Source organism: Rhinopithecus bieti, unplaced genomic scaffold, assembly GCF_001698545.2.
Source record: "Rhinopithecus bieti isolate Rb0 unplaced genomic scaffold, ASM169854v2 scaffold_23276, whole genome shotgun sequence".
Classification (NCBI taxonomy): Eukaryota; Metazoa; Chordata; class Mammalia; order Primates; family Cercopithecidae; genus Rhinopithecus; species Rhinopithecus bieti.
Window position 1 is genome coordinate 651723 of NW_016810868.1, and position 12062 is coordinate 663784.

The following is a 12062-nucleotide window of genomic DNA, read 5'->3' on the forward strand; positions in this document are numbered from 1 at the left end:
GCTCTGTCGCCCAGGCTGGAGTGCAGTGGCCGGATCTCAGCTCACTGCAAGCTCCGCCTCCCAGGTTTACACCATTCTCCTGCCTCAGCCTCCCTCCCGAGTAGCTGGGACTACAGGTGCCCATCACCTCGCCCAGCTAGTTTTTTGTATTTTTTAGTAGAGACGGGGTTTCACCGTGTTAGCCAGGATGGTCTCAATCTCCTGACCTCGTGATCCACCCATCTCGGCCTCCCAAAGTGCTGGGATTACAGGCTTGAGCAACCGCGCCCGGCCACAGATTTATAATAGCATCCAAAACTGGGAACTTGGGAGTTCCCAGGCCACCCACACTTCTGACGAACTGGTTACAAGTTCAGGGATTCCTGTGACCCCCTCAGATTCAATATTCTAGAACAACTCACATTTGTACTACAAAGGATGAAAATTGGCTGGGCGCAGTGGCTCACGCTTGTAATCCCAGTACTTTGGGAGGCTGAGGCAGGCAGATCATGAGGTCAGGAGATCGAGACCATCCTGGCTAACACGGTGAAACCCCGTCTCTACTAAAAATACAAAAAAATTAGCCGGGTATGGTGGCGGGTGCCTGTAGTCCCAGCTACTCGGGAGGCTGAGGCAGGAGAATGGCGTGAACCCGGGAGGTGGAGCTTGCAGTGAGCCAAGATCGTGCCACTGCACTCCAGAGCGAGACTCGGTTTAAAAAAAAAAAAGGATGGGCCGGGCGCGGTGGCTCAAGCCTGTAATCCCAGCACTTTGGGAGGCCGAGACGGGCGGATCACGAGGTCAGGAGATCGAGACCATCCTGGCTAACACGGTGAAACACCGTCTCTACTAAAAACTACAAAAAACTAGCCGGGCGAGGTGGTGGGCGCCTGTAGTCCCAGCTACTCGGGAGGCTGAGGCAGGAGAATGGCGTCAACCCGGGAGGCGGAGCTTGCAGTGAGCTGAGATCCGGCCACTGCACTCCAGCCTGGGCGGCAGAGCGAGACTCTGTCTCAAAAAAAAAAAAAAAAAAAAAAAAGGATGAAAATCTGGATCAGTCAAAACAGTCAAAAGAAGAGACCCACAGAGTGAGGTCCAACCATGAAGCTCCCGTGTCCCTGAGCTGCGCCATCCTCCGTGCGTTGGCAAGCCACCCAGGTGCCGAGGCAACAGACCGAGGGCACAAGCTTTTCCAGTGTAATAAAGAAAATATATAGAGTAAGAGTAGTTATACTGGACCCTCAGTGGCAGGTGGGAGTGGTTGGAGCTCCCCATAGTGAGTGCCCAGGTCTGGTGGGGTAGCTGCCTGTGGGCCTGCCCCTTACCCACATTCCGTTGTCAGCCAGTCCTTCGCCGTACATCTCTTGGACAGTCAAAAATGGCCCTGTGCCCCTGGCCGGTGGTCACCGCTGGGTTTGGGACACGGTTCTCAGTGCTCTGTGTGGTGCTGCGGGGCCGCCCTGCGCCCGGGCCAGGGGTCACTGCTGGGTTTGTGCAGCTGGTGCCAAAAGCAGCACTTTGCACAGCCCAGCCTGGGAAGGAGAATGGAGCTGTGTAACTGGGCAGCAGGCAGGGCCTCCTCCAGGGCTTCCAGCAGCCTTTGCAGTCCGTGGGGGGCTCGGCCGGGCCCGCTGAGCGGGGACTGATGAAGCTATTGTTACAGGGCCACACTGCACCTTACAAGACGGTCTCCACCCGCGCGGCTATCCCGTCCACCATCCTCCGGCTTCCAGCTGCGGCTTTTCACGGAGTTTTTGAGAAATATCCAGAAACTCTGGTGAGGGTGGTGCAGGTGAGTCACTTTTTCAGACAACTCTTCTGGCTGCGGTGGGCCATCCTGGGGGGGCCTGGGCACTGGTTTGGGATTTGAGTGGGTTTATTGCCTATTTACTTTCTCAGTTCTGAGCTTTACAACCATGAAGGTGATTTCACAGGAATAGGGAAATTGACTTCATTGGCGGGACTTACCGCTGGTGATGTGGGATTCTGAGTGGGTTTGGGAAGAACTAAGGTTATATTTTAAAAATTTGTAGGCCAGGCACGGTGGCTCATGCCTGTAATCCCAGCACTTTGGGAGGCTGAGGTGGGCAGATCATGAGGTCAGGAGATCAAGACCATCCTGGCTAACACCGTGAAACCCCGTCTCTACTAAAAACACAAAAGATTAGCCGGGCATGGTGGTGGGCGCCTGTAGTCCCAGCTACTGGGGAGGCTGAGGCAGAAGAATGGCATGAACCTGGGAGGTGGAGGTTGCAGTGAGCCCAGAGAGATGGCTCCACTGCACTCCAGCCTGGGCAACAGAGCGAGACTCCATCTAGAAAAAAAAAAAAAGTCATGTATATCTTACAATAAAAATGAATATTCACAACCTCAAAGAGGTCTTAAGATCCTTCACTACCCCTAAAGAGATTTTACATTTTATTAAACTTCTCACTTTAGAGTAACTTTTAGTTTTATAGAAAACTTGCAAAAACAATGCAGTCTCCCTACGCCCCTCACCCCATTCCCCATGATGTGAACGCCTTACGTGACCGCAGTGAGGTGTCAAGACTGTGGGGTTTTTCACCCTGAGAGGGTTTGGTCTGTGCGGTCTGCTGGGTTTGGGGCACCATTCTCAGTGCTCTGTGTGGTGCTGCGGGGCCGCCCCGCGCCCGGGCCGGGGATCACCGCGCAGCTGGCGTCTTGTTGCAGATCATCATGCTGCGGCTGCAGAGAGTGACCTTCCTGGCTCTGCACAACTACCTCGGCCTGACCACAGAGCTCTTCAACCCTGTAAGTGGAAACCAGCTCACAAGCTCCATGTTGCTCCGGGCAGCTGGCGTCGGGACAGTTGTTAGCTGGCACAGCAGGCGCCCAGTGCCTGGTGGGGCAGTGCCAGCTACAGCTGTGGTCATCCTGGTTGCTGGTCGTTAGGACTTCGGGGGGTGATGCTTGGACTGTGTGTATTTTCCTACCTTAAAGCACTTGCCAGTTGATTTGGAGGCTTGATTCTCCTGGGGCTTTGTGTTCCAAAGTCTCTGATCCGTTGAGACTTGGGAAAGGTGGAATTCCTTCTCCGATGCTGGAGTTGTCCCTCTGGAGGCCTGCATGGCTGTGAGCGGCTGCCTGGTGCCTCTGCAGCTCCGGTTCAGGAGTGTGATGAGTCTTCCTTTGGTCACCTGTGTTCTGTAGGACATTGGCAGCAGACACATGCTCATTCCCTTTCTGGCCCTGCAGGCTGCATACCGAGCCAACGGCCCTGTCCAGGAGAGGCTGCCCCTCCCCATGCCCATCCCATGGGGTCCCTACGGCCGTGTCCAGCGAAGGCTGCCCCTCCCCGTGCCCGTCCTCCCATGGGGTCCCTACAGCCATGTCCAGTGGAGGCTGCGCCTCTCCGTACCCGTTCCGTGGGGTCCCTACGGCCGTGTCAGTGGAGGCTGCCCTCCCCATTCCCATCCCATGGGGTCCCTACGGCCAGCACTCCCTGTGTGTTGCCCTTGACTGCTCCTCCTGCCTGAACCTTGCGGGGCAGAGCTGACCCTGAGCTGTGACCTGTTTGGAGGGCACAGCATATTGTCAAGGGCACGAGGCTGTGAACCCCGGCTCTCCCTCCTCCTGTCAGTGTGACCCTGGGAGGCACTTGGCCGGGATATGGGACGGTCCCCACCTAGCTGAGCTCTCGTGGGAACTGAGTGAGACCAAGTTTCATGCCCTGCTCCATCCCCACTGCCCGAAACAGTACCCTAATGTGCGGAGGACTATCTTCAGTCATAGGCAGGTAGAGCTCGGTTAGTAAATGGCCCAGCGCGCATTAGTTTTTAATCTGCGCATTTCAGTTGGAAATTCTAATTCTGATGACATTTTAGGGCTTGTCATCTTCAGTTGTTGACATCAAGGGAATATCTTTTTGTTTTCTTTTTTTTTTTTTTTTTTTTTGAGACGGAGTCTTGCTCTGTCACCCAGGCTGGAGTGCAGTGGCCGGATCTCAGCTCACTGCAAGCTCCGCCTCCCGGGTTTATGCCATTCTCCTGCCTCAGCCTCCCGAGTAGCTGGGACTACAGGCGCCCGCCACCTCACCCGGCTAGTTTTTTGTATTTTTTAGTAGAGATGGGGTTTCACCGTGTTAGCCAGGATGGTCTCGATCTCCTGACCTCGTGATCCACCCTCCTCGGCCTCCCAAAGTGCTGGGATTACAGGCTTGAGCCATCTTTTTGTTTTCTACATTATTTTTTGTTTTAATGAAGAGTATTAAGGTTCTGACAATTTGTGGCATTATGTTGACTTGATGAAGTGTTTGAGGCAGGGCCTAGGGTAAAAGCAGGCTTGGTTGCCTTAAACAGACCCGTCCTTTTTGTGAATAACTGGATTGCCCATCGCCTGAAATGCAGCATAAACTTTGCCTTGAGAGGCCCACACCTGTCACTCCTTTGAGGGGCCGACACCTGTCAGCGGGTGTGGGGTGTTCCTGGGGTGGTTCTGAACTTCCTTCTTGTGTCCCAGGAGAGCCAGGCCATCCCTCTCGTGTCTGTAGCCAGCGTGGCTGCCGGGAAGGCCAAGAAACAGGTGTTCTGTGGTGAAGAAGAGCGGCTTAAAAAGCCACCGCGGCTCCAGGAGTCCTGTGACTCAGGTACTGTCCTGCACCAAGGAGGGCAACGTCCAGCCCCAGAGTCCAGGGGATCCTGCTCCCACTGCCTCAGGTGACCCCAGGACATCTTGCACGTGCCCGAGGCCACCTCACACATCACCAGGTCACCCCACACACCCCAGGTCACCCCACAAGTCCCACAGGTCACCCCACATGCCCCCCGGGTCTCCTCACACGTCCTCCAGGTCTCCTCACGTGTCCCCATCTCCCATCTTCTCACCCTTGTCCCCGCCTCCTCACACGGTCCCCAGGTCTCCTCATATGTCCCCGTCTCCTCACACGGTCCCCGTCTCCTCACGTATCCCCGTCTCCTCACATGTCCCCGTCTCCTCACACTGTCCCCGTCTCCTCACATGTCCCCGTCTCCTCACATGTCCCCGTCTCCTCACATGAGGCCCGGATGTCCTCAGACAGGCCCAGGACCCCTCGCCATCCATTCTTCAGTTGTTCTCAGAATTCTCCCTGCGTGCCTGGTCCGAGCCCGGTGTCTGGTGGGGAGTGGGCTTCCCGCGTTGGTCTCTCACGTGCTGTTCTGAGCACTAACTGGAGAGCCTGCACATGGGGAGAAAGCGGTCAGGTGCAGCGGGTACCGCATGAGTCACCCCTGGATGATCTGTTAACAGCCACCCTACAGACAGGGTGCGCGCTTGGTTTTTTATAGCTTATCATGTTCTCAAAAGAGTTGAAGTGACTAACAAAAGTATGTGAAATTAAATGAAGCAACGCTCATGAGAGTGGGGAGGGAATGGAGTGAGGAGAGTGGAGTGAGTGGGGGATGGAGTGGACAGAGTGGAGTGGGGGACGGAGTGGACAGAGTGGAGTGAGTGGGGACGGAGTGGACAGAGTGGAGTGAGTGGGGAGGACGGAGTGGACAGAGTGGAGTGAGTGGGGGAGGATGGAGTGGACAGAGTGGAGTGAGTGGGGGAAGGATGGAGTGGACAGAGTGGACACAGTGGAAAGAGGGAGGGACAGAGTGGATGGAGTGGAGTGAATAGGGAGGGATAGAGTGGGATGGGGTGGACGGAGTGCAGTGAGTGGGGGAAGGAAGGACGGAGTGGACGGAGTGCAGTGAGTGGGGGAAGGACGGAGTGGACGGAGTGGAGTGAGTGGGAAGGACGGAGTGGACGGAGTGGAGTGAGTGGGAAGGATGGAGTGGACGGAGTGGAGTGAGTGGGAAGGATGGAGTGGACTGAGTGGAGTGAATGGGGGAATGGAGTGGACACAGTGGAGTGAGGGAATGCACACAGTGGAGTCAGTGGGAGAAGGATGGAGTGGACAGAGTGGAGTGAGTGGGGAATGGAGTGGACACAGTGGAGTGAGGGAGTGGATGGAGTGGAGTGAGTGGGAAGGACAGAGTGGAGTGAATGGGGAATGGAGTGGACACAGTGGAGTGAGGGAATGCACACAGTGGAGTGACTGCTTCGCTCGTGTGCTTGGGAGCCCGTGAGGGTCACAGCCACCTTTAAACACAGCTCTGGCTGATCTGCTTTTTCTCAGAAATGCATTTATTATGATTATTATTTTATTATTTTTATTATTATAGAGACAGGGTCTTGCTCTGTTGCCCAGGCTGGAGTATGGTGGTGTGACCTTGGCTTACTGCCACCCCCACCTCATTGCCTGAAAGGGTTCTCCTGCCTCAGCCCACTGAGTAACTGGGTCCACAGGCACGTGCCACCAGGCCTAGCTCATTGAGTTTCATTTTTAAGTTTTTGTAAAGATGGCATCTTGCTACTTGGTCCAGGCTGGTCTTGAACTCCTGGTCTGAAGTGATCCTCCCACCTTGGCCTCCCAAATTGTTTGGATGACAGGTGTGAGCCGCCGCACTTGGCCTGAAAGTGCATTTTAGAATATGTGTCATTGCGTGAATGGCATTTCTTTCACTGGATTAGGTCCATGTGACTTGGTAGGGCAGCAGCTGTCCTGGGTGGGGTCTTGGCAGAGACCAGGGCTGGGGAGGGCTCATGGGCCTCTGTAGGTAAGGACAGTGTCCAGGCAGCCTGTGTGGTGGGCAAGGCCAGGCTCCTTCCTTGTTTCACCCGAGGGGCAGATGCAGCCCTGCGTGGCCCATCCCAGGTGAGCCCAGACAGCCGCATCCACCAAGGCACGCCCTGAGAACGGCTGGCCGGCAGCCCCACCTGGATGGAATTTGCCTTCAAGGCAGTTGGCCCACAGCTGGGCAATCAGGGCAGCAAGGCCTTGGAGGGGGCAGGGGGATTGGGGTAGGGATGGAAGGGGCGAGGAGGAGGGATTGGGGTGGGGAGGGGAGATTTGGGGGAGGGGGATTAAGGTGGGGAGGGAGATTGGGGCAGGAAGGGACCAGGGCTAGTCAGAGGCTGGCACTTGCTTGCACTCACCGGCTGGCCCAGCAGATGCAGATGGCCAGGTGGCCTGAGGGCTGGTCCAGAGCGTGTGCAGGTACACAGGGCACTTGTGGGGCACACCAACTGCTGCTGCTGCTGCGGGGACCGTGCTCCCCGCGTGACCCCGATTGGGCTGCAGGGGACGCCAGGGAGTGCGTGCAGACCCAGGTTGCTCACAGCTGCCTCCCCAGCAGATCACGGGGGCGGCCGCCCAGCAGCTGCTGGGCCTCTGCTGAAGAGAAGCCAGTCTGTTCCCGTGCCTTCTGTTCGCAAAGAGATCTTGGACGAGCTGGAGAAGCCCGGGGCAGGTGACGCTGACCTTTCAGCCCCACAAGGTAAGGAACCTCTGACGGTTGCCCGGCCAGTGTGGCCCACAGACCCTCAGCATCTGAGACCCAGGCTGAGCTGCACTGACGCCCAGCATTGCCGCCGAGGCGGGTGTCCTCCACTAGGTTTGATTCGTAGCTGGACAAGAGCCCCACATGCCCAGAGGGGCCTGTGCCTGCCCTCTGGCTCCAGGGTCAAGGCTTGGTGGCCGTCCTGCTGCCCAGAACACCCTGGTGTGCTCCTCTGCATCCCCGCCCTCTCTCACCCCCACCACTGCCCGGGCTGGGCCGGTGCCACGAGACGCCCTGCAGAGCCATGTGCTCGGCCCTTCCCGCCCTCCCTGCATGGTCCCTCTCCTGCCTTGCGTGCTGGGTCTCTAGCAAGCCTGTGCTTCCTTCCCCAGCCCTGCTGACCTGTGCCTCCCCGCAGGGACCTTTGCTGTAACTGACGTGGAGCAAAACCCCAACACGCGGGGGACCCGCCCGCAGCCACGGGGCCGGGGCCTTCTCAGGGCAGCCTCCCAAGTCCACGCTGCCCGGCGGTGCAGCCGCGCTCCTGCCGCAGACCTGCCCTCCGCCGTCTGCCGTCGCCAGCCACCAGCAAGCTCATGGGCTCCTGCTGTATTCGGTTCCATCTGGGCATCCCTCTTAGACTTTCTGGTCCTGTTCTCTGCCCACTTTCTGCAGTTCTGGAGTTTGGTTGATTTGTGTTGATTCTTTATGTGCTGTAGGTAGAGATCCCTGGTTAGTTTCCTTTTTGGAGATTGTCTTCCCCTTGTCTCCTTCGTTTTTGTTGGGGATTCTCTTCCCTCTTGTCTCATTGGTTTTGGTTGTTGGAGGTTCTCTTCCCTCTTTTCCGTGGGCTGGAAAATGCCACCACGGACCTTGATGCAACAGGGACCCTGATGTTCCTCTGTGGAAAGCCAGCTCTTTGCTTTGGCACCTGTGATTTGTGTTTTGGGTCTTATTTATTCTTTCTTTATTCTTGAGTCATAAATAAATTTTCCAAAGACTATTTTATTTCTTTCTTTTTTTTTTAATTTTTTTTTTTTTTGAGATGGAGTTTCGCTCTTGTTGCCCAGGCTGGTCTGCAATGGCCCGATCTCAGCTCATTGCAACCTCCACCTCCCAGGTTCAAGCGATCTCCGGCCTCAGCCTCCCAAGTTGCTGGGATTACAGGCGTGCGCCACTGCACCCGGCTAATTTTGTATTTTTAGTTGAGACGGGGTTTCTCCATGTTGGTCAGGCTGGTCTCAAACTCCTGACCTCAGGTGATCTGCCCGCCTTGGTGACCTTTGTTGCCATAGATTGGTTTACAGTTCAGATTTTTTAAAAAAACAGCAGGACTTGATGGGGGCATGAGTAACACACAGCACAGCGCACCGGGCTGAAGGGTGCAGCTCCCTGAAACCCGACAAGCGCACCCTCAGCGTAAGCCTCGGAGACACGCACCCCTTTCCAAGGCCCAGCGCTCCTGGCTCTCCGTGTCCGGCTTCCCAGGGAGGGGCACGTGGCTGTGCTCCTGGGCCTGGTTCCTTCCTGCAGTGCCACAGGGCAGCGGCATCTGCCATGCGGTTAGTGTCTGCGCGGTTCCTCTGTATTCTGCTGAGAAATGGGTGTTGCGAATTCCACAGTTTTGTTGGAAAACCGCAGCGCAGATGATTCACTCACATGTGCAGCTGCACACACAGGGCTGGATCCGTGCCTGGACATACGTGACCCCGTCGTGCAAACTGCACACCCTTCCTCAGAATCCACTGCAGCTGGTCCAGAGGTCGGATACGCTGTGTGGGTAGTGCTGTGTAATGCTGAGGGCGGGCCGTGAAAGGGTGCACACTGCTTCATCCCGCTCAGCCCGAGGCTGCCCAAAAGCAGCAACAGGGGAGCTCTTTGGAGGGGTGCCTCAACCCCCTCCCACTGAGATGGGGCTGGGACTGCAAAGAGCCAAGCCCCAAGCACCAGCGTGACGGCCCAGGCACCTGTTAGGCGAGCTCACATACAGAGGGTGGCAGCATCCCTGAGATGGACAACGAGAGAAAGGGAGCTCTACACGGGATGCCCGCAGTGAGCGGTCAGGGTGTGGCGTGCACAGGAAGGTTTGATGGATTTAGCTCAGGGCCAGGGCTGGTTTCTTTCAGTGTCTTAGGCACTGACCAGGCTACCTCTATCGGTGCCCAGAACTGTTGAAGGCACCATGTGGGTTTAAGCTGCTGAGAAAACCTGTAGTTGCTGGTCACAGAGCCACTGAGGCAGATGCCAAAAGAAAGCAGGGGGTGGGGGGATCTCAGGGCCCGACTCCCTCGAGGGACCTGAGTCTGACCTGCCAGGGTTTGAGTGGTTAGACTGCAGGGTGCGCTCAGCCCACTCCGTGAGTGTTTGAGCCTGTGGCCCAGCGAGCCATGTCCTGAGTGTCCCCTCTGCGTGTAGGGGGTCCAGCCAGTGCCACTTCCGATCTGGGGATGGCATGTGACCGTGCCAGGGTCTTCCTGCACTCGGATGAGTACCCCGGGAGCTCCATGGCCAGCAAGGTAGGCCCTGGCTGTCATTTCTGACCCTCCTCTTGGGGCCCTGCCCTCTCCGTGGCTCGCTGGTGCGTTGGGGGCACTGCTGGCTCTGGTGTCATTGGCACCTGCAGCTTCAGGAGGCTCAGCCGGCCTTCCTGGACCGTGCGAGTCAGACCCGGCCACGCCCTTGTGCGATGTTCCCCAACCACCTCCCTTCTAATTGCTGGTATCTCTGTTCTTCTCGAGTCCAAGAAAAACGTGATGGTCGCAGAGATGCCCTCCCCGGTCTCCCACCACTCAGAGAGTCACACGGATGAGACCCTGGCCAGCAGGAAGTCGGATGCCATCTTCAGAGCTGCCAAGAAGGATCTGCTCACCCTGATGAAGCTGGAAGTGAGTGGCCCCGGCGGGCACCTGGCCCTTGTCCCACCCAGGGCCCGTGGGCTCCTCTCCACCTCTGTTGGGCAGTGGTTCCGGGTGTGGAGGACGGTGGCTGCAAAGGGGGCGCTTCGGGTGGAGTGCAGGCTTGGTTGTCTTTTGGGGTCCCCCTTTGGGAAGCCAGCAGCTTGAGATCGCCTTATGTTCAAACTCAAAGTGAGGCTTTCTGGGACATCACGGTGTCCCAAAGCTGGCCTTCAGAATTCTCATCTATGTTTATATTTAATACAGCAGTAACAGTGTCAGATTATTAGAATATGATATTTTCTCAGCTTCATTAGTTCATCTAGGATTTAATTTCTTACATACGATGGAAAGCGTTTTTTCTTTTTTTCTTTTTTTTTTGGAGACAGTGTCTTGCCATATCGCCCAAGCTGGAGTGCAGTGGTACGATCTTGGCTCACTGCAACCTCTACCTCCTGGGTTTAAGCGATTCTCCTGCCTCAGCCTCCCAAGGAGCTGGGATTACAGGCGCCTACCACCACGCCTGGCTAAATTTTGTATTTTTAGTAGAGGCGGGGTTTCACCATGTTGGTCAGGCTGGTCTCGAACTGTTGACCTCAAATGATTTGCCCACCTCAGCCTCCCAGAGCTTTGGGATTACAGGCGTGAGCTGCTGCACCGGACTGATGGAAAGCTTTGAATAGGTAAAAAGGCAGCCGTGATAGTGTTGTGAGCTCCCAGGCACCAGTCACCCAGTTCCATAATTACCCTCGTCTCCCATGTTCCCCTCGTCTCCCGAAGGCTCTGACTTTTCTTCGTGCGGCTGTTTGCATCATAGAGGCCGCTTTCTTCTCCTGCAAGCCTCCCAGCTCCTCAGGCTGACAACGCACCCTGGGGCAGTGCGGCCTGTCTGTCAGTGGCCATCGTCTGCCTGAGAGCTGGATACGTGGCTGCTCAGATTCTTCTCATCCCCTCCACCTCTTTCTCCGTCCTGTTTGACACACTTGTGGAGATGTGAGATGTTTTTTCTTTTTGGGGGGGAAACTGGCTTCACTCCCTTCCCCGTCAGGGTTTGGGAAATTTAACGATTTGGTTTGAATTAACGATTTGGTTTAAATTAATGATTTGGTTTTCCATCATCTTCTGAGGTGATGGGTGGGGTGTCTTATTTCATTATCACTGTGGACTAGGGGTTTATACACCTGATGTTTCACACCTTTGTGGCCGTGGTACCCGCAGACGCTCCCTCACCCTTGGTTTGCCCCAGGGCCTCTCCACAGGCTAATCACTTCACAGCTGTACTCCTAGTCCCTCCCCCAATTATTTTCTGTCTGAAAAATCTCAAACCCGACGTAGTTTCACATCATTCCTCGCTAACGGTTAAGGACTCCATTTTGAGGCATAACCACAGTGTCATTCTGCAAGTGAAACGTTAAAAAGCTTTGATTGCTCACCCACCCAGCGCGCTCCTGGGCCCCTGACTGTTGGGAGTGGTTCTCAGTGGTTTCTTGTTGTAAAGATCAGGATCTGAGTAAGGGCCATAAACTGCAGTTGGCTGATCTATCTCTTAAATCTCCTTTTCTGGCCGGGCACAGTGGCTCACACGTGTAATCCCAGCACTTTGGGAGGCCAAGGCAGGTGGATCACCTGAGGCCAGGAGTTCGAGACCAGCCTGACCAACATGGTGAAACTCTGTTTCTACTAAAAATACAAAAATTAGCCGGGTGTGGTGGTGGGCGCCTGTAATCCCAGCTACTCGGGAGGCTGAGGTGGGAGAACTGCTTGAACCTGGGAGGCAGAGGTTGCAGTGAGCTGAGATCACGCCACCACACTCCAGCCTGGGCAGCAAGAGTGAAACTCTGTCCTGAAGGGGAAAAAAAAAAAA

The 12062-nt window shown here is 55.9% G+C and overlaps 1 protein-coding gene across 10 annotated transcripts in view; it reads left to right on the forward strand.

Annotated features, from left to right (window-relative positions):
* Positions 1 to 12062, forward strand: part of PNPLA7 (patatin like domain 7, lysophospholipase) — an 83170-nt gene that overhangs the window by 18981 nt on the left and 52127 nt on the right. For 9 of the 10 annotated variants that reach the window (XM_017893144.1, XM_017893140.1, XM_017893150.1 and 6 more), the window contains 6 exons: positions 1643 to 1771; positions 2671 to 2751; positions 4459 to 4585; positions 7161 to 7301; positions 9720 to 9820; positions 10043 to 10189. In XM_017893144.1, the coding sequence (XP_017748633.1) occupies positions 1643 to 1771; positions 2671 to 2751; positions 4459 to 4585; positions 7161 to 7301; positions 9720 to 9820; positions 10043 to 10189 (726 nt within the window). The remainder of the gene's footprint in view (positions 1 to 1642; positions 1772 to 2670; positions 2752 to 4458; positions 4586 to 7160; positions 7302 to 9719; positions 9821 to 10042; positions 10190 to 12062) is intronic. The other variant, XM_017893141.1, reaches the window with a different exon arrangement.